Source organism: Prinia subflava, chromosome 19, assembly GCF_021018805.1.
Source record: "Prinia subflava isolate CZ2003 ecotype Zambia chromosome 19, Cam_Psub_1.2, whole genome shotgun sequence".
Taxonomy (NCBI): Eukaryota; Metazoa; Chordata; class Aves; order Passeriformes; family Cisticolidae; genus Prinia; species Prinia subflava.
In genome coordinates, this window is record NC_086265.1 from 8,593,811 (window position 1) to 8,615,819 (window position 22,009).

The 22,009-nt window shown below is 41.9% G+C and overlaps 1 protein-coding gene across 1 annotated transcript in view; it reads left to right on the top strand.

The window, feature by feature from the left end:
* Positions 1–22,009, top strand: part of MED13L (mediator complex subunit 13L) — a 167,707-nt gene that overhangs the window by 17,233 nt on the left and 128,465 nt on the right. The window contains exon 2 of the mRNA XM_063415529.1: positions 2,655–2,892. Coding sequence (XP_063271599.1) covers positions 2,655–2,892 — 238 coding nt within the window. The remainder of the gene's footprint in view (positions 1–2,654; positions 2,893–22,009) is intronic.

The window sequence follows — 22,009 nt, forward strand, 5'->3', positions numbered from 1 at the left end:
GTGATCCAGGTTAGTAGTTTATCATTCCTCACAGTCCGCACAATTACAGACTCCAGGAGTTTGCTGGTGCAGAATTAAATTAGGTGCAGCTCTGCTGATTTCACTGTGCTTTCCTTGACTGTTTCATTCCTCCTCTGGGGGGGATGTTGGGGTGATACCTCTGAGCTGGCAGGAAGCCACAAGAGCCTCTCTGCTCTTTGAAACAGCTGAGCTTTGGCTTTTGCTGCATGGATCAAGCGAGTGCTCTGTTGGGTAATGTCCTTTGTTCAGTTGGGGTTTTTGGTTTTGGTTTTCGTCATCTTCCTGTTCCGTGCTCTTTGTGACTTAGTGTAGGTTCTTAGCTGGTTATGGCACAAACATTTAACATCATTTTTTCACAGGTTGCCTATGCTGCCACTAATTCTTGGTGTTTTGTGGTTCATAGTTACATTCATTATCCTATTTCAGAAACTCTGCCTGTTCCTTTTCAAAGCTATATCTGGGGATGCACGTAGAACAGATGTAGATGTTTTGAAGGAGCACTTTCTCTTAGACTGTTATTTAGTGTAAGAGGTGCTCCAGCACCTTACTATGGAAAAAATAACTTCTTCCATTTTGCCTCTTCCCCCTGCATTCCCCAGCCCTTGTTGTGCCAGGAAGGTGGCACATGGCTGTGTATCTCAGCCAGTCTGGATTATCTTTTCCCTTTTCCTTTTCCATGGTTCCTTTGGATGGCTGATCATCATTTCTGACTGAGTGTAAGAGCTCGATGCTGGCTGCAGGGAGCCTCCAGCTGGGACAATCCTGGACTGGTGTCCTGCTGGCAGGATGGAGGATGGCAGTGTCCGTGCTGCCCTGTGGACCTAAAGGTGCCTGGTGGTTCAGGGGCCTGCAACCAATAAACCAAATTTCCCTGCTGTTTTGTAGGTTTTTCCCCTTCCCGGTGCAGTACTGTGTGGCCAGTGCCTGGTGAGGCCTCTTCAGAGGACAATTAAATGGGCAATCTGGATAATCAGTGTTTGGGGAAATAGTCCTTGAGTCAGAGTCCCAGGAACTGCAGCCACGGGCCAGAGCCCTGCTGTGCCCAGCAGTATACAGGAATGAGGTGAAACTGTTTCAGAGAATATACTTACAAAATCCAAGAAGTACTTGTTTTTTGTTTCTGTTGTTGGTATGATGAGCTCCTCAGCAGTTTACCAGCCAGCTCTTGAACCAGGCAGGCTCCTTCCAGCTGCTGTGGTGGACACAAGCAAATTTTAGAGTTTAAACTTGTAAATGGACTAAGTTTGTGGACTTGAAAAAGAAAATCCTTCTGTGTGTGATGGGGAATTTGGGTTTTGGAGGAAAAGTTAAATGTCCTTATGCAGGTGATAAGAGTGGGAGGAATAAGTGATCCACAAGTCTTTAGTTTTCTTTAGGAGTGGAAATTCATTCCTCCAGTGTTTCCAGTGCTGGGTCTTTCCCTTGTCCCTGGCCGTGCCCTCTCTTGTCAGAGGTGTAGCTGCTGCCCTGGAGTGTTTGCACTCCTTGCAGCAGAGCAGCTGGCTGCTCCTGCAGGAGCGCTTTGGAGCTGAGCACTGGCTGCCTCTGGGCAGCCAAGGGAAGGTGTGAACACTGGAAAGGAGGCAGTGAGGGAATAGCAGCAGCAGGAATGTGGGAACAGGTTGGAGAGTAGAGTACAAGCCCACTGTGAGCTGGGTATACACACACCAGTTGTGTTTGATAGCAGCCAGACTGTCCTGGGGATATTCCCTGTCCTGTGCTGGAGAGTGGAGAGAAGGGAGGAGGCTGCAACAGGGATGGGGCAAACTGGGAGTGGAGGAAAATCTCACAATCACAGAACACCCTGTGCTGGAAGTGACCCACCAGGATCATTGAATCCAGCTCCTGGCCCTGCCCAGGACACCCCAACAACCCCACCCTGTGCATCCTTGACAGCACTGTCCAACACTCCTGGAGCTCTGGCAGCCTTGGGGCCGTGCCCATTCTCTGGGGACCCTGTTCAGTGCCCAAAGAAAACCTGCCCCAAACGTCTGGGTAGCAAATCTGTTCCTTTTATTCTTCCTTGATGATTAATAAGAGACTTCTGTCTGGTTGAGAGGCAGTAAATGGCAACTTTCCATATTCTGCTTTTGTTCATTTGGGCAAAATGAAAATAAAAAGCCCATTTGGTGAACCTGTAACATCACAATGTGCAACTGTTTCAGCTTTTCCAGTAAGTCACTGGTTTTCTTAAGCACTGTGGTATTTTGTGACTTTCAAGTGGCCAACTTTTGGGCTGACACTGAGCTCACGTGGCCATCAAGCAGCCTGTAGGGAGTGAGCCTTATTCTCCCTCCCTGTTTGTTTTTTTTCCTTTCTAACTTGTAAGATGACAATAAGATAACAATAAGGTTAGAAATTGAATGAAGCTGTTGGAAATGAATAGAATAGAATAGAAATGAATAGAAGTGAGTCAGGTTGTGGTAAAAACCTAAATACCAGGGGGTGTAAGCCAGTTTTATTCAGTGCTGTTTCTAAATTTTTTTTCCTTGAGGAGGAATAAAGGAAAATATCTGAATAGGAAGATTTTTGAACTTGAATTGAGGAATCAATCAATGAAAATGAAATGAACTATGAATATAACTGAATTATGAAGTGATCCAATGACTTTTCCTCTTTTTTTGTTCCCGTAGGCTGAACTCACGGGCATCAAATGGCGTAGGTACAACTTTGAAGGCCATGGGGACTGCGGGCCCATCATTTCAGCGCCAGCCCAGGATGATCCCATCCTGCTCAGCTTCATCCGCTGCCTGCAGGCCAACCTGCTGTGCGTGTGGCGCCGCGACGTCAAACCCGACTGCAAGGAGCTCTGGATATTCTGGTGGGGGGACGAGCCCAACCTGGTGGACGTCATCCACCGCGAGCTGCACAGTAAGCTGCTCTTGTTTTTTCCACTGAAAAAGGAATTTTGTTTTAATGCTTTAACTTGCTGCCTTATGTGGTTTTGTCATGGTTTGTGTTTTAAGACCTACAGGAAAACAAAAAACAAAAAAACACCCTGTAAATTTGTTTTCTCTTTTTTTTTGCCGTGTGATAAAATGCAAAGCGAAACTTGAACTCAGGAGACCTGTAGTAAACATCATGACTTGGATTTTTGTGGAACCTCTAAAAATAGAGTAAATTCCAGTTCAAGGGGTGATGATGATAATAATAATAATACCCCAGCTCTGGCATAAGGTTGTAGCTGATGGAATAAATCACCTCTCCTGTAGAGTCAGGTGAACTCCATGGCACCCCAGGTAAATCTGTGAGGTCAGGACTTGCTCCTTGTTCGTGCTGCAGGATTTGAGCATGATCCAAGGCGAGTTGCAACAAGTGAGTTGGAGGAATAGGAGGCAGGAAGGGGCAGGTAGGTCAGAGGTGACAGTGATAAGCTGATGATTATAGGCTTTATGCTACTGGGATTGTCCTCAGAGTCTCCAGAATGTGCAGCCTTAACATGACAAAGTTACTTCTCCTGTGTCTGTTGTGATTCTGTTTGGGTTTGACTATATCCAGTATAAATTATTTTCTTTTCAGTGGTGTAGTGTTGCTATGACAAGTCTTAGTTTGCCTGAACTAAAAGGTGTTTTATTAGGCAGTATGAATTTTAACTCCATTTTCACCTTGTGTCTTGCAAGAAAACAACTGAAGTTCACCAGTTCTGGAATAACAACAGTAGTTAAAAAACCACAAGACAATCATAAGATCAGTTTCTGGTTTCTTGCAATAATTTTTTATCATTGTGGCCTTTAGACCTTCTAGTGACTTGGTGATAAAATTTGTTTCAAGTACACAGAATATTTTGTTTATCAAGTGTGCTTGAGCTGTCCCTTACCTCCTACCTGTACCCTGCACTGTTTAGTCCTGGGTTATGGTATATTCATTTCTTTTCATTCTGTTCTAAGCACTGTTCCAAACTTCTGCTTTGATGGCTGCCAGATTGTTTATCTGGCACCAGAGCCTGTGAAATCACAGATATGCAGGCCTGAGTACCTTGAGGTGTGTTCCACACAGGTAGCCCTGTGATCATGTATAATTAAAGAGATGGCTCACAAGTGCTGCACTGAGCCATTCCACTGACATTCATTTTTTATGAGGCACCTGTTTTGAATGAGGGAATGGGTAATATTTCTACTTACCCAGCAAAGCTTTAATAATATATGCTTTTCTCTTAGTGAAATATAATTTATTTAATATTTCAAATGTAGTAGATGCGACTTAAGTGTCTTTTTATTTGAGGGGAGTTGCAGGTGATGCTTCTGTTTCTGTTGTAAATTGATGGAGCTTGTTTATATCTGACATCTTGGTTACAACAATGTGAAGCTGCTTCCAGTGGTGGTGGTATGGAAATCCACTTAATGTCTGGACAGACCCTGCTTCCTTTGGGTGCAGGATGGGCAGAGTATAGCAAAACGTCGCTGTCATACATTGTTTGCCTTGTTCAAAATTTTATGGAATCACAGAATTATTTTGTTTGGAAAAGACTTCCAAGGTCATTGAGTCCAACCTGTGCCTGATCCCCCTGCCAGAGCACTGAGTGCCGTGTCCAGGTGTTCCTTGGACACCTCCAGGGATGGGGACTCCACCTCCCTGTGCAGCCCCAGGCAATGTTTAACAACCCTTTCCATGCAGAAATTCCTCCTGGTTCCACCCTGAGCCTTCCTTGGGCTGGCCTGAGGCCATTCCCTCTCCTGTCCCTGGGAGCAGAGCCTGACCCCCCCTGCTGTCCCCTCCTGTCAGGGATTGTGCAGAGCCACAGGATCCCCCCTGAGCCTCCTTTTCTCCAGGCTGAGCCCCTTTCCAGCTCCCTCAGCCTCTCCTGGGGCTCCAGACCTTTCCCCAGCTCCATTCCCTGCCCTGGACATGCCCCAGCCCCTCGATGTCCTTCCTGAGCTGAGGGGCTCAGAACTGGACACAGCCCCTGAGGTGTTCCAGCATCCAGGCTGGGGCAGTCAGAGCAGTAACTTTTAAGTGGAATTCAATCTGAAACTCGTCTGTTGTCACGTGTGTAAATCCTACAAGGATAGATTTCCTTGTTCTATATTAAAAGCACATTGAAACACTTGTAGTGACTTATCAGATATAGTTCAAAGTGATGTAAATTGTGTAAGTGTTGTACATTTTCCTGCTGATAGGGCTGTCGGGCTCTGTTCAGTACATTTTAAAGTTCAAACATCAGTATTGACAAAATATTGAGCCTCAAATTCTGCCAGAACAAGGCATTTATGTCCATTGATTCCTTGAGATAGGACAAAGGACACAGTTTGTGTTCACTGCTCCATGCAGCCAGAAGGCAAAAGGAACAAGTTTATTCTGCTTTTTATTGTGTAAACAGGCCACAATATGGAACTGTTTGATAGTTGAAATTAGCTTCCTGAAAATATAAAGGGCTTTTCCACGTAGGTGTACAAACAGAAAATAGGCAAGTTACTGAAGCAGGGGTTTCCTTGCCTGTCAGCTGGGCCAGGGTAACATGATGCTTTTTTTGGGATAACCTGCTCAGGAAATGAGCTGCTTTGGCTTAAAATGCTGTTCCTACAGGTTGGATTCTCGCTGTGACTTAGAGTTCCATGGCCAGACCTTTGTTGTTGTGCTGTATTCACATGTTCAGGAGCACAAGTCCCAGAAATCTGACATGGCAAATCCAAGAGGAAGACTGGAGTCTATCCAAAACATTGACATCTGAGATATGGGAACTTTGAGGAGTAGTATCTGAAGTAAGATTGTGAATGCTTATCAAGAAAAAAGTTTTGGATTTCTGTTTTCCTGCCTAGGACTTGTGCTTTAAAAGTGAAATAATTTAGTGATAACTAAATTTTAAAGAATTTAATTTTTTAATATTATGTTTTATTAATTCAGGTCTAAATTATAATTTTTTGTTTTTCTGCATAAGAGAGTCACTCCAGTAGTGCTGTATGATATTTACAGCTTTCAGTAAACAGAGGAAAAGTCCAAACTGAGGCTTTACTTTCAGAAGCACTTCAGAAAGTTTTGCTCATGAACTCCAAGGGTTCCTTTATCTTTATAACACTGAAGATTTGGTAAACAACAAATCTGCCATTAATAAAAGAATTTCAAGTAGTCATAGGGAAAACAACTTAGTGATTGTAAACAGGAGGAATGAGGAGCGTTGTTTGTGTAGTAGCTTTCCAAAACTGTGGATAATTAAATGCTGTCACGGGAGATTAAGTAAAAACAATTATTTGCAGAGCAGTTATAGATCAGTGGAGTGGTTGGATTACCCAGGCAGCTGGGAACTTCAGAGGTGTCTCTTGCACATTCTCCTACATTTCTTCTTCCTGCCAATCTTCTCTGTGGTGTTCTGGTTTTTATTGTGGTGGCTTTTAAAACTGGAGAGAGGTTGAAGATCTTTATTCAGTCCGGGTTGGAAAAAAACTAATGGGGTGGGGTCAGTGAATGAGGAAAAACTGGAGATTCTGTAAGTCTGAAAAAGTTGGGCATGCTTTAGTTTGTTGAAGTTTGATTTTTCTGAAGGATAAGTGCTGTTTAATGATATTGCCTGGAGAGGTTTGGCAACTGTTCCAGCCACAGTACCTTTTGCCATAAATCCATTTTTTTGTACATCCGACAGAAGAAGTGGAAGGAGAGGAGGGAGTGTGTGACTGTTGGCAGCGTTTTTGACAGGAACGTTGTGGATTTGCAAGTTGCAGAGTTCTCATTTGCATTTGGTGACCAAATACCATCTGGAGCATCAAAGAGAATTTAGACTCAACCCTTGGGTTTTCTCTCTTCTCCCACCCCTGCCCCGGACCCTGTGGGTTCCACACAGATTATAGGGAAGGGAGATCTGTTCCTCAGTTCCCTCCTTGCTTTTGCAAAGAACACTTTGCTCTGATATTTTACACCACTCCAGGAGCTGGACTTGATCTTGCGGGTCCCTTTCAACTCAGAATATTCTGTATTTCTCACAATTTTGTCTGTCAATTTTTAATCTCTGTACTGGATTGATGGATATATTCCACTTTGTCTGCTGCATCGTGGTACAGAATATTGGAATTCTCAGGGATAATGCAGGGATTATGATGTGTACCACTCCTGAGAATACAGGCTGGTGTCTGCAAGCACAGCATTGGAGGTGGGCTCTGGAAAGCTGGCAGAATGTGGGACAGGAGCTTGAATAAATTCTGGATGTCTGATAGTTTTAGTTAAAACCACATCCTTCTATCAGCTTAGTAGCTTGTGTGCCTGAACTCACTGGTTCTGGTAGGTATTTGGGATTTCCATCTGATAAATTGCACTTGATCCATTAATTTCTGGAGCTGCTTCCCCAGAAAAAATGATACTGTTTCACTTTCTGCTATGTAGAATATAAGAATTTGGATGGAAATGCTTATGAAGAATAGATTACCTTGAATAAATTGGGCAAGTCATTCCTGAAAGATTATTGTACATGATCTTTGGAGCTTGGTAAGTTTAAAAACATAGCTGAAATTTGAGCTGTGACAGGAAAAACCTGGAGCTTCAGCTCGTTCCTGTTTATGAATTCTTGGCATATCAGGCTGGCCCAGCCGTAATCCCCTGGTGCTGATAAAAGTGAGGAAGGAAAAATGCTGCCTGTAGAAAGAGCTGTGTGCAGGGCACCCACACTCACCCATGTGGTTGTGGCCCAAAATTAATTTCTGCTATTGTTTCTCTACCTGAGATTTGCTGATTTTCGCCTACAGGAAAGCAGAATGTCAGCTCTGTTTTTAAGGATCTTTCCTGAGGAGAACTACTTGCCCCAGAACTGAATGTGGTTGTTTTTATTCCTGCCAGGAAAGGTTCTTGATGCTCCCTTATGAACTGCCAGATTTCAAAGTTTCATTTATCAGTCAAGTCTTGTAAATTAAGTCAATGTTTAATCTGTAACTGTTTAGTAGTTGATGCTTGTCAGCATTTATTAGGGATTAAAAGAAAAATAACGGAAAACTTGGAAAAAATTAAATTTCTTGGTTCCACTAATGTAAAAGAGAATAAAGTAGTGAAAAATCTACTTTCCATTTCAATTTGAGCCTATTTAAGGTTCTCTCAGGGTACTGTCTTATTTCTGCAATTGTGAGGAATTGGGAGCTCTGTCGGGAATTACAGAGTATGTTCTAAGCTCTGTGCAGTGAGATACGTTAATTATTGAATGAGAAGATGTTCCTGTCTATTCAAACATATTTGAAATGTGTGAAGCAATGCATGAAATGAAGACTGAGCCCCCTTGCCATGAATTGGGTGTTTAAATGAGAGTGCTCCTCAGTATTTTCATTTTACCATGAGGTTATAGCAGTGGGCACAAAGGGAGGGAGTTGCTGCTGGGATTGCTTTACAGCTGACTTGGAGACTTCCTTGGATTTGCCCAAAGGTTGTTCCTGGGATCCCTGGGCTTTGGGGAAAGCACAGGATGTGTATTACAACAATTTTATGCTCTCTGAGTAACTCCATAAACCCCAGAACTCCTGTCGTGCCCAGTGGTACCAGGAACAGGAGCAGCCAGGGCATGGAAAAGCAGCTCATGAACACGGAATAAAGGATCTGAGATGCAAGGCTTTTGGAAGGCTTTCCATTTAAAAAGCAGCAATGAATATCAAGCAGCTGAGTACCACTTATTAATAATTTGAAGTGAAATCTGAAAATGGTTAATTGCCGGTTCTTGAGCACAGAGTGGAATTAACAAGTAGGTTCCTATGACAGAAGACTTTATTGGAATATTAAGTTACTGAAAAGTCTGTTTCTGGCTTGATTATTTTCAATAAGATAAGTCATTTGCATTTTCTTAATTGCCTAGCGTAGATTATTCCCAAAGACACGAAAACAAAGTTCAACTTTTCCATTCTTTTGGCAAGAAGATGGGATTGAAAAGTGAATTCCTACTTTCTCAGCTCGCAGAATTGTTCTGTGACCCTTATATCTGACACTGGTAATTGGTGTCCAGTGATTGCCAGTTGAAGTTCAGCTTAGACAAAATAAACTTTTTCTTTTAAGGAGGCATATTAAATGAGGTTATTATGCCATCATTTGGGATTAAGGAATTGCTTCATGGGAAAATGCCAACTCCTTTTATACACATGAGGTTGACAAGAGCCTTATTGTGTCTGGGCGAGATGTCTTCATTTTGTTTTGTTTTCTTTCAAAAATAAATATTCTTCCCACTACTTCTTTTACTTGAAAGTTGGTTTATGAGAGTCATTAAAAAAATTAAAACTGAGTGTCTTGTTTGGAATTCTGATTGCACTTACCTTTGCCTTAATTCCTCTTTCCTTCAGTGGTTTTGTCTCCACATGAACAGAGAATCTCAGTGTTCAGAACAGGATCCAATGAGCACATGTGGCATTTGTGAATTCATTACCAATTCTAGTCAAGAAATGGACTTTACTGATCCTTGTGGGTCCCTTCCAGCTCAGGATATTCCGTGGATCATTCTCACATAGTGCATTTTCTCTCTTCTTACAGCTGGCAATATCTAAGGCTAAAAAGTCTGAAATCTACCAAAGGGCCATATATAAAAAAGCCTAATTTTTTAAATTGTTTTATTTTATTTATATCACTCAAGAATTAACATCTTAATTTTGTTCATGGATGGGAATTTGGAGGTTTTCCTGTTGAATTGAAATTACCTTCTGAAAACAGTGTAGAGGAAAGACACGGATGGAAGGTAAAGCCAAGAAATTCTCCACTGCATCCATGTGCTTCCTCCCAATCTTCCTGCTTTCCAAATATAGGCTCAGTTCAACTGAAATAGTTGAAATTTTGAGTATTAATCTTCAGGTTTTATTTGCCACACAATAGCTGTTGTTTTTCTCTGGTGTTTTTGTGGGAAAAGGAGTTGGTATTCCAGAGGCAACATTAACAGCTGCTTCTGGAGGAACATTTGATGGTCCTTTGGCAGAAGTGTTTCAGCAAGGACAGACTTAGAGCAAATCCAGGATATTTCAAGTGGGATAGAACTGTGGAACTGCCCAGAAAGCGCTGAAATCCGAAGGAATGTTCCAGTACCTGGGAATCCCTCCTAATAACAGCAGAGTGAGGTGTTACTAATGAATCCAGGAGAACTATTGTATAAAATGGGCTTGGAATTAACTGGAGTGCTGAGAACAAACTCAAGTCCAACTTTTGAATGTAAATAAAATTGATGTGTTACCACAGGCAATTCGGTGAACCACGTAATTAGGTTTTTTCCATGAAAAACGAGACATTATGCTGCAGCTGCAGCAAAGCAGTATGTAAAGGATTTATATTCTAGTTATATGAAAATTAAACAATCATTAAAATATTGTATTTTTAAAAGGGCTGCTGGGGGGGTGAGGGAAATGAAAAAAATCCAATCAGTAGAATTTATTTTTCAGCGATGTATTGGGCAATATCAGCCACAGCAGCTGTTTTTTCCTTTAGGGAATCTGTTTTTCCAGTGAAATGAACTCACTTAACTGTGTGAAGTAAGTCTAAGTTAGCTTGAAGTGAAATCTGTGTTAATAGGGCTCATTAGTAATGTTTGTATTTTCATGTATTGAGTAATTCTAAGAACATAGGGTAAGCTCTACTGGAAAATGTAGACTTTAAAAACAGATGAAATGCCACCTTCTGAAGAAAATGATTTTAAAATTGCATACGACTGCATTTTGGTAATGGCATTTTTAGAATAATTAATGAACTTAAAGTGACAGTGACGGTGCTGGATTGCAAACAGAAAACACTGAAACCCAGCTCTGCTGATGTTAACACATCATTCCTCTTCAGACAGAGATGGTTTTCATTACATAAAAGTCACTTTCTTTATAATGAAGTTCCTATTAAAGGTCATAAATCTTACTACAAAATTCTTCTACCCCAAGCCTACGACTGGTTTCATTTAAGGTGGGCTTTGTTATACACCTGCACTTACTTGTGCTGGGATTGGACTGTGAGCTGTAGGATGAGCACCTTGGGTACCTGGCAGTGTGTCCATGTGCAAGTCCCAGATGTGATCCATGGCTCGGGGTGTTGGTGAGGAGCCAGGAAAATGGGGGAGGCAGCTTTGGAAATGTGAAGTTTGTTCCTGATGTTCATTGAAACCTCAGGGCCCTGAAGCTGGAATATGGCCTTTCCAAAGAAGCAAATAAAACCATATTCCTGCATGGAATGAAGAGGGAGGAGCAAATGGACAACAACTGAGTACAGGGGATAGGTTAAGGATGAGGGTGGATTCTCTTACCTTTGCTCTTTGCCCATGGGAAGTGAGGGTTTCAGAAGGAAAAGGCTGGAGTTGTGCTGTTAGTTAAATATTAGTCTCTTAGTTAAAAACAAACAAACAACAAAACAAGCAACCCAAGCACCCGTGTATTGCAGTCACTCATATAATGATAAGTAGAACTTTAAATGGAATGGAGTAAAATTGATTTTGCAAGGCTGAAATGCTCACTAGTTTGAAGTGAAGGTACAAGCCAGAAGCAAGGCACACTGCAAGGTGGGCACAGGTGAAATGTTTTTGCCTTTTGTTTGTTTAAGCACGGTTAAATGTGTCCTGGGAGCTGCAGCCCAGGTCTGGGTGCTCCGCCTGGCTCGGAGCAGCCAAGGCTGCGGGGCTGCTGTGGTCCCACAGGAGCCCTGAGCTGTCCCTGTGCTCCCTCAGCTCAGGGCTGCCGGCAGCCTGGCACAGTTTCAGTTTCTGTTCCGTGCTGAGCCTGGGAGCTCCCTGAGCTGCCTCTGCCTCTTCCCAGCCCTGACTCTGCCTTGGCACCAGCCCAGGGCTGGGCTGGGCCCTGGCACAGCCACCTCCGGTGCTCCCTGGCTGTCCTGACAGCCACTCCTGCTCAGCCTCCAGAGCCCCGATCTCCCTGCTCCTCCTGGACAGCATTTGCACCAAAGCCTGGGGTGTTTATTGCTTTGGAGTAGTCAGAGGAGTCAAACTGAAATGCTTCAAAATTCTATAACAGATTGATGGGTGGATCGTACAAATAACCAGGCAAAAGTAGCACCTCAAATTCCTGGAGAAATTGAGGTGTGAATTTCCTATATTGAAGTGCTTATATTGATAAACTTGGTTTTAGAAGGAAGAGCAGAAGGTGGCAGGTGTGGCAGTTTCTAAGCAGGAAATAAATATCAGACTTTCAATAAAACATTTCTGTTTTGTAGTTGTTCCATGACATTCTGGTTGCTTCTGAAACACAAGTAATAGAACACCTTTCCACCAGGGAAACTTGCAGTCATAGGCGATGAAAGGGACATTGTACAGGAATTTTTTTTACTGGAATGGCTTTAAGAATTTCATACTTACTCTTTAAAGCTCTCTAAAGAGATGGGAAGTATGGACAGTGTTATTGTGTCAACAGGGGGGCAGCAGTCTGATGGGTTTATGGTTCTGGGGAGCTGGCAGGAAAATCTCTTTGTCCCTTTGGAGTTTGATAAAATTTATCCTCTGCAATTCCATGCTATATATGTCAACAAAATTCTTTGGAATCTGTTCTCTAAGGCAGGTGAGGGGGCAGTGTGTGGTGTTTAACTGCCCTGCCATTTTTCTGTCTCTTCTATATAAAAAGGATGTGATTTCTCATATTATGGTAATGAGCAGTGTGGCTGTAAAGCAAGTTTGGCTTCTGTGTTTGAATGATGTCCTCTGCTCTTATCAAGGGGTGGAGGTGATGCTGGACTGTGCTGGGAGAGAATGGTGAAGGGCTTAACTGACAATCCTGCCCTTTCCAGAGATATTCCTGAGAGTTCTGCCACTTTAACTGGCTGCTGGTCAAGAGGAATCTGTGTTCCTGACAAAAGCTTTATAGGCTTTCCTTAATGTGTAATTGGCTTATTATAAGATAACTTTTTTTTGTACTAACATTATAATTTGAATAACTTGCAAGTAACGTAAGGATTCTCTCGCCATACCTAACAGCGCTGAGTTGGGATACTAATTTGGATTTTCTATACAAAGCAAAGATTTTCATTGCTGCACCACACTAAAATAAATGAAATACTTCACTAAAACTGGGGTGTCCTGCAGTGGTGTCACCATTGTTGCTGCTGCTTCTCTGCTGCTGTTGGTGCTTCCAGCTGCAGTAAGGCCCTCTGGTCCTCTGCACAAACCCAAGGAATTTGTACCCAGTAGGGTTTTGCTGTTCAAATGGAGGAGTTCCCACTCGTTTATTCCTGTTCTCTGGGAAACAGTGTATTCAGGAGCTAATAAACAGGTGAGATAAAGCTGAGAGTAATAACCAGCAGCGTGCTCGAGAGATCTCCCCAGAGAGCCTTTGTACCTGGAGAAGCTGTCCTTGGAAGTGGAAAACTTCCAGACAGATACCCCCTGTCCCAGGTGTATACGGAATTATGGCTTAGTCTCTCTCTGCCTTTTTCCTAAACTAAACCAGACTCCAGGAAGCATTATTTTATTACTATTTCTTTTGCTGCAAACCACAGTTAAGGCCTGGAAAGTGTGAAGAAAAATGTTTTGCCTCTAAGACTCTTACTGCTCAGTCTCAAAAGAGATGCACTCCAGTACTGAATTTCCAAATCCCTCCCTTTTTGGGGTAGGGGTTCCTGCCTGGCTGTGTCCTGGGAGCTTCTCAGTGAGCCCACTAAAGGGTAATTGGGGAGCAAACATTACACTCTGTGTAATTACACTGTTTGCTTGTCCTGCCCCAGACAGCTGCTGTAGGAGGGCTGAGCCTGGAGGTGAGACACTGCTCCATCCAAGGGCTCAGATTATTGTGTGGGAACAGCAGAGAAAAAAGGTCCTGGTGCTTGGAGGTAAAAACAAAACAAAACAAAAACAGTACTGTCTTAAGAAGATCTGACTTTTGAGTTTAATGTGAATTTACATAAGTTCAGTTTTCAGTTTTTCAATGAGTTCTTGCAATCATTTTACACATTTATTTATTCCTCCATAGTAAATATGCCAGCAGAGCTGTGTTATAAATCCTCTAGAGAAACGTTCATTTTTCCCTGTTCAGGTACTGACTACAGTTTACAGTTTGTCATTAATGCACTGAACAGGAGCTCCTGTGAGTTTCTGAAACTCAAAATGTTAAAATTAAGCACCAGCCCCAAATTGCCACTTGCTGCCTCTTTAGGATTCCTGCGTGTGCTCCCCACATGTTGGAAGAAGCAACTGAGTTTTTTTCAGTGAATTTGTTTAATTGACATGTAATCATTCACTGGAAAAGTGCAGACCTTAGGTTACTGGTACGTTGGGAAATCTGGAAGCTGTTCATTGTCCAAGGTGCCATTTTCTGGGGCTGGCTGCAATACCAGGATATCAGAGCTGTAGTGCTGATGTAGCCAAAATAAGAGGGGCTGTGGAAGGAGCTGCCCACAGAGAAGGCTCCGTGATTCATTTCTGTGTGAGTTCAGAATCTTCCAGTGCTCAAACTGCTGAGCTCGGGAGTTCTCTGCTGTCATTTGTCTTTGTTTTAATGGGATTAAGTAATTATGTGTGCATTTTCTTTCAACTAACCAGCCTGATAAAAGCAGGCACAACTGAAGAGCCTATAAATTGTCGGCTCTTCTGTTCCAGCAGAAGTGCTTTGATGGCTCTGCAGATTTTACATCTTGGTGCATATATTTAGCTGCCCTACTAAGGTGAGTAAGACTAGAGAGTAGCTTATGTAATCGATGGGCTGAGGGTCTCCCCTGGGGAATGTGCCTGGGGGAAAGTGGATCTCAGCTGCAGAGCAATTTTAAGGGAGAAATCCCTGGCATTTCCAAGCAGAAACAGAAGCTGCTCTCCCAAACACGGGAATAACTTCATTGAAATGAATCATATCTGGTATTGATACTTTGGCTGCATCAGTCGAAGATTCAAATTTTGCTGCTGCTTTGCAAAACCTCTGCCTGTGTCCTGCAGCTGTTGAAGACTCTCGGGGTTTTGTAAGTGTGAGATCCATCTGATTTTTCAAGTAGGAACTGTCTCTGTGTATCGTGGCATCTGCAACCCTTTGTGTTTAATGAATTCATCAGGTGTTTGCTATGTGATATCATCAGCCCACTCAATTCTTTTCAGAACTTCATTCTTTCTGCATGGCGTGTTTATGCATTCAATTTTATCTTTACTATTAATTCAAATTAAGTCGTGGTTCGAGAGTTTATGTAATCACTTTAATGAAGTGGCTGTGCCTGCTCACTGCTTCTTGTTTATTTTAAATATTGGTCTGGGGAAGTAGAGGTTTTAATGTATTCCAAATTATAACCAGCAGTAACTATGCAATAGTCCTCTATTAATTCAGTTTTAAGAGCTCTGCATATAAGATGACTTTTACACTATTGTGCTGTCTCATAATTTCATGCGAGAACAGGCTGCTATTAATTTGTTTTCCTGTTAGTCCATATGTGTCAGAGGCAAAATTTGTCATTTCTCTTCTGGCTTGAAGTTGTGTTGTCAGCAGATCCACTTCTTTTCTGGAGTTCCCCTAATACACTTAACAATGCAGTTTCTGGACTTTTGGGCTTGTGGCCACTTAATCCTAGGTAGCCATTTGAATTAACCTGTTAGGATGAGGAATTAATTACTGCATCCTAAAAATCACTTTTCTTGTCATCTGTACAGTTTGTCAGAGGCTTTCTGTGGTTAAATTGCACATGTTCAGTGGTCTTAGTTTAAGAACAGTGACCTGTGATGGAAATCCACAACTTGCCAATGCCTGTGGGGCCAATAATCAGTCCAGCCCCCTTGTTTGCCTGTCTTACTCATGGAATTGTTGGTGTCCTGGTTTCCCCATGCAGTGGCCAAGTTCTGTGGGAATATTGAACTCTCAGGTCATTATTCCCTCCCTCACTGGCTGTTTGCAGTGGTTTGCAAACCCCACCAATGGCTGCTCTTGCTTTGGGATCTGGAGCTGCAGATCTGACTGGAACCAAGAACTGGGAGCTGCCTCAGCCAAAGCTTTTGTGTTCAGCAGTTCCCCCCTGGCCACCCGCTCCAAGCTGTGAAGGTGTCCAGGATGTGGGATGGAGGAGGAGGAGGCAGCTCGGGTTCCACAATTGCTTTTAAGTGCAGTGCTGCACAAGCAGGCAATAGAAATGGTGAATAGAAGGGAAGGTGGGTTATTCTCCACCTTGTCTCCGTGTTCTGGGAGCTGGGAAAAGGAGAGAGAGCCCGTGTGGAACTGTTTTAAACCAGCAGATACCCAGTCTCCCCTCCCATTGCTCACACTACTCCCAGCTAAGTCTTTCTGCTAATCTTCACGTGATTAAGAATGTTGGATGGTGACACAAAGAACTCTACAAAGTAATGCTTAAGGATATCCCGCTGTGTGCATTTGATGCCACATCTGGGATGAGATTATAAATAAATAAATGAAAAGGAAAAAGAACAAAAGAAAATACAAGCCTGAAATCCCATGAACTGTAACTTTTTAAAGCCTTTGAATATACAGTGCTTGAGGAAAATGGAAGAAGTTAAGATATTTTGTACAAATATATTAGAAAAGAATACAGAGTGCATTTGGAGTACAAAGACTCCCAGAGTTTTATTGGCTGTGGTTGTTGTCAGTGTTAACAAAACACACAGTCAGCATAGCCCCAGTCTGTCATTGTGACATGTTTAGCATTTGCAGATGCAAATCCCTGTCATATGTCAGAAATATGACATTTTGCAACCAAATGAAAACATACAGAAACTTGGGATTCACAGAACTTTCTGCTATGTGCCATAACTCTGGCCATAGCTTCTGTTCAGCGTTGCAGCTGCCCAGTGGATAAAGGGAGTTTTCAAAACCATATGTGCTGTGAAAATGGGGCTGTTTATGTAATGATAGTTTATTTAATGGGAGCTTTGCAAAGAATTGACTGTGCTGTGCAGTGTCCAAGAGGGTGAGACACAAAGGAAGTGGCAGGCACAGCCATCATAACCTGAAATCCCATTATCAGATTTTTGTGGAAGTGGATTCAGTTTTTCAGAGGTCAGTATTTCATTGCTGCCAAAAGAACCCGTTCTGTACGTACCAGAAGGGGCAGAGTGATGAGCACTGCTGATTGCCCAGATTGGCCAGCGTTTATTGTTCCTCAGTACCAGTGTGACAATTGTCACTCATCTGCAGTGGGTGCATTGCATGGGTGGCATTAGGGCCTGGTGGTTTTTCCACTGAGGAAACACCATTTGTTGTGACAACAGGTATTTGTGTCACACCCCTGGTTTGGGTGTTTGAGGAGTGTGCTGCACCCTGACCTTGGTGTGCAAGCACAGCAGACGTGTTCAGCACGTGTGGCCCAGCTGAGCTGGTTGTAGCCACGTTCCTCCTCTGCAGGGCTGGGGGCTGCACATCCCCCCTGAATGCTGAGAGTTCCCGTGTTTCAGCACAGCTTTGAGGTTTGAAGAGTTGTAGCCACTGGAGGTGTGTAGGTTTTGATTGTAGATGCACATTTCCTTCGGGATTCCAAGGATTTTCTACTCTGACCAGCAGTGATTGTGTGAGGGGCTGCCTGTGCTCCTGGCCCATCCATTAAGCTGGAACATCAACCACCCTCCTCTCTCTGAGTTAATAAACATTTTAACATTTCACCGATATTTATTAAATAAAAAACAACCATCACTACGAAATCAAAATGTAAAGGGGCCTTTTTGGCTGTTATCTGGAATAGATTTGGGAAAAGATAAGAAGCCTTTAGTGCCTCTTGGATTCCTCTCTGATTTAGCCTTGTAGGAGATGTGGTAATGCTTGGCTTTGTGTTGTTCTGGTTTAAAACTAAACCACCGGATTCTGTCATTTACATAGCAGAAATTATTTTGCCATTATTCTATTTACATTAGTATTTCCTTGTGTATTTGTTAGGCAAATGAATTCCTTGTTAAATGGCTGGGAAGAGGATTTCAAAACACTGGGATTAGTTCCTTTCTTTTGGAAGAAATAGTTAACAAATAGGAAAGTGCTCGTGGAGAGCAGAGTTTCTGGCAAGCCCCGCTGGTACAGAGTGTACTGAGCTGGAAATGTTGCCGAGTTAGCACAAACTGTCTGATATAAAAAGCACGTTTTTGTTATAAACACTGCCTGCTCAACAGAGTTGTTGGTCTTACAGAACAGCTTTAAACAGGGACTGTTGCTTTTGAGTAATATTAAATATTTGTCTTCTGGTGAATGTTTTCTTAGGAAAAATCACTGTAGATAGCAAACAAACCAATTCTTTTATTATCCAGTATAAGTGCATTTGAACTTCCTTGTTTTTATCTTGACTGTTTCACTTGAATTTATATGTTTTTGGAGGGGTTATTTTTCATTTGAAAAAGTTTTGGGTTATTTTTCTTCAAAAAAAAAAGTATTTATACAGGTGTCTTAAGATTTCAAAATAGGCTTTGTTCTTTCCGAGCTTTGTCTTGTTGTTTTTCTGGCTTTGTACTGACACTTTGTGGCTGTTTCTGTGGTGTTTCAAATGACAGGAGTCACAACAGTAATGGAAAATAGCAACTTAAATAAACATTTTCAGGAAGTATAAAGCAGGGTGAGTGTGGAAACCTTCCCGAGCTCAAATCCTGTACAAATGTTCTCTACAGCTCTGCCCTGGGAGTAGATTTATAGGATAGAGATATGAGGCTTTTAGATTTATTTTCTGTGGCTTTTTTTCAATATAAATGCTATGAACAAGATGTCTCTAGACACTGTATTTTGTGAACAATCTGGTGGGTATTAACTTATAATAAGCATCCAGTTTTCTTTTTATTGTACAGAATGATTGGTGTATTCTCAATTCTAGGCTGTGTACCATTCCTCAGTAGATCCTGCAGTGTATAAATTCCTTTTTTCCAGCTGTCTCTGTGTACACAATCAAGGAGGTGATGCCATTTTTTTTTTTAATGTGGTAGTACATAATAAGAACAGGATGGAAAAAAGATAATTTTGGAGCCAAGTTCCATTTTTTTAGTTACGATAGCTGGTTTAGAGTCAGGGATGATAATTTCTGAACTGTGTGAAGATTTGTGGCTGTGTTGGAAGAAGAGCACAACACATTAATTTAACTTCTCTCTTTAAAATTCCTTCCCAATATCCCATCTATCCCTGCCCTCTGGCAGTGGGAAGCCTTCCCTGTGCCCTGTCCCTCCAGGCCCTTTTTTCATTTAGGTCATCTCTGTGGGTCCACTTGGAAGAAACTTTTTGGAGAGTAAAAAAGCGTAGAGGCAGCTTTGGGTTTGGATCATAACTGAGCAACATGTTTATTGTCTCCTTAACAACAAGGCAAATCTAATTACTTAATGCTTAACCAGTGAATCAAGGCAAACCTTAATCCATGCCTTTTGTGCAAATTAAGTGGGCATGTCATTATTTAAATATCCAACAAGATTCTGGAAAATTTGATTAAACCTGCAAAGAAAACCTTGTAAAATGCAGGAGAGGTGCAGGAAGAATTACACTGCAATTGTGCATAAATAATTATTTTTTCTCAAATAGCAGTGCTCAGTAATGATGTGTGATTATAATTCTTTTCTTCTTTGCTTGTTTTGTTGGGGTTTGTGTTTTTACTTCTGTGTCAGTCTCCTGCTGTCTGTTCTGGGGAGATGCTGTGCAGTCAAATACTTTTTGTGTAAGGAAAAAAAGAGCTTGTTTTTTTGCTGATAATCCACCCAGACATCAAGGGAAGAAAATATCAAAAGGAAACTTATTAGAAGTCAGCCAATTTTGTTTGGAAATGCAAGATTTGGAAATTACAGGCCAGTCTGAAAGGAAGTTGGAAAACTGTCGTTCTGCCTGTAAAACATGGCCTTTTTCACTTTAAATGCTGCATTTTGAGTGCCCCTGGCTGTTTGTCCTTGCACACTCACCCTGTGTGGATTCCTGTGCCTTGCCACTGGGTAAATGATTAGCAATGGGAAAATGTTACACAAGAAATACTTTGGAATGTTAATTGTAAATCTAATTATTTCCTTCTAAAATGAACTTGAAGCAAATTTCTGGTAACTGTTACTAGGAGGAAAGAGGGTGGGAGTATAAAGTAGCTGAAACTTGGGGTAGTTGAAAGGGGATCTGGTGATTTGGGCAGAAAGGAAACTTTCCACTGCAATTTCTAAGACATTTTTGAGGATAATTGAAATGGGGATTGTGTTTCAGAATACTCTGTAGCTTTATTTTAAATGAGTTTCATGAAGTCACACAATCATTTAGGTTGGAAACGACTTTTAAGATCAGAATATTTTGCAGTTTATAATGAAGCAGCTCATGGGATTGGGTTGTGAAGCTGATGCATTTCTCCTCAGAAACAGTTTTAATTAAACTGTTTGAATTTTGGATCAAAAAAAATCTATTTGGAAAACTGAAGGAAATGCAGTTTTGGCTTCCTGGGTTTGGTGAGGGGATGTGAGGGCAGCAGTAGCTCTTGTGTCAGTGTTCATTTAGTGTGTGAGTACAGGTGGGTCAGAACTCACCTCCTCTGACACCCTGTTAAAAACCCAACAGCTCACATGTGATTTGAAGTTTTCAGCTCCCCTCTTTTTAAATTTAAATTTTAAATTTAAATATCTTCAAATATAATGGCCAATGTAATATAATTTCAGCAGTAACCATGCATGAGTGCAAGAAAGGACTCCCAAAAGAACTCAGGGAAGCTCTAAAGTTAGTGACAAAACTGAAAAATAAAAACTTCAAGCAATGTTTTTACTACAAATTCTCTTGTTCTTCTACTAATAATTTAGAGACTCATTTGCTGTTTCCTAAAATAGAGGAGAAATTATGCAAGTAAGGGCTTTGCAAAACAGAAGTTCTGCCAAAGCATAAACAGTTGTGTATCTGTATCCCAGTGTGTCTGCAAAACTGGAAAGTCAGGATGATCCTTCCTGTTTAAAGCGGAACATAAAACTTACCCTGAATTCTTAGTGAATATCTGGAGCTCTGTGTGTTGAAGGTGGATCTAAGAAGTGCTGATGATCACGGAGAGGAATAAAAGATGTTCTAAATTGGGTTAGAAATGACTCCTTCCCCACCCCCTTTCAGTGTTTGATATATAAAAAGAATCTGGTAGAAGATCTCTTCACTCATTCTGCCCCAGCAAACCACAAGAAGAGAAGCTGTTTTTAACTAGATGACATATTTAGTAGTTGCCTTGCCAAAAAAACTTTTTCCTTTCAAACTGGAAATAGTTTTTTGTTCTGAAATAATGATCTTTTTATCTCCATCGCTTGTTTTTTTCCTCTGAAGCTGGTCCCTTCTTCGTGGAAGTTTATTTTTGTAAGGCTTTTCCAGATTTAGGAACTGCATTTGATGACTCATAGGATTTTTTTTCCCTTTGCTTTCTGCCAGGTAGGAGCAGCTGTGTACTTGGTAATTAGCTTACTCTGCCTTTGCTTAACCACTGTGCTCTCACAGTATTCTGGCTGAGGGGGGGAAATGCTGCATTTTTCTCCTGTTTGTTTTTTGTGTTCAGTCTACAAAAGGCAGTTTTACCAAGCCCTTGAAACAGCCAGAATATTTAAATAGAGCATCAAAGTAAAAGGAGGGCTGTAGAACTGCTGTAAATAATTCTTTTTTCCCCCCTCTGTGTTCACTTTCTCTGAACATGGTCATTCTGGACAGTATTGTAAGAGCACAGAGGCAACAAAAAGCAGATGGTTACTATAGTTTCAGTGAATGGAGCCAGTTTTACTTGGCTGAAGGTATTTTCTAATTTCTGTCCTCTTGCCTGATTCATGAAAGGCCTTTCTGAAGGCATTGAAGTCCTGACTGTTTTCAAATAACATTTGATCTCTTTTACCTATAAAAGCACAAGGACCATCTCTGATGTTTTTAAGTACATCCTTATGCCCAGGGTTTTATTGCCACTGTGGTTGACTCACATCTGTGGAGGAGCACAACCACTTTCCTCATGCTTTGTCCAGAGCAGCTGTGGCTGTCCCTGGATCCCTGGCAGTGCCCAAGGCCAGGTTGGACAGGGCTTGGAGCAGCCTGGGACAGTGGAAGGTGTCCCTGCCGTGGCAGGGGTGGCACTGGATGGGCTTTAAGGGCTCCTCAACCCAAGCCAGTCCAGGATTCTGTATTTCAGTGCCAAACACCTGTAAGCATGGGCAGAGCTGGATTCACTTGAATTTAGGAAACAAAGCAGCACCCACAGCTTCCTTGTGCCCAGCTGGGGCTGGGCT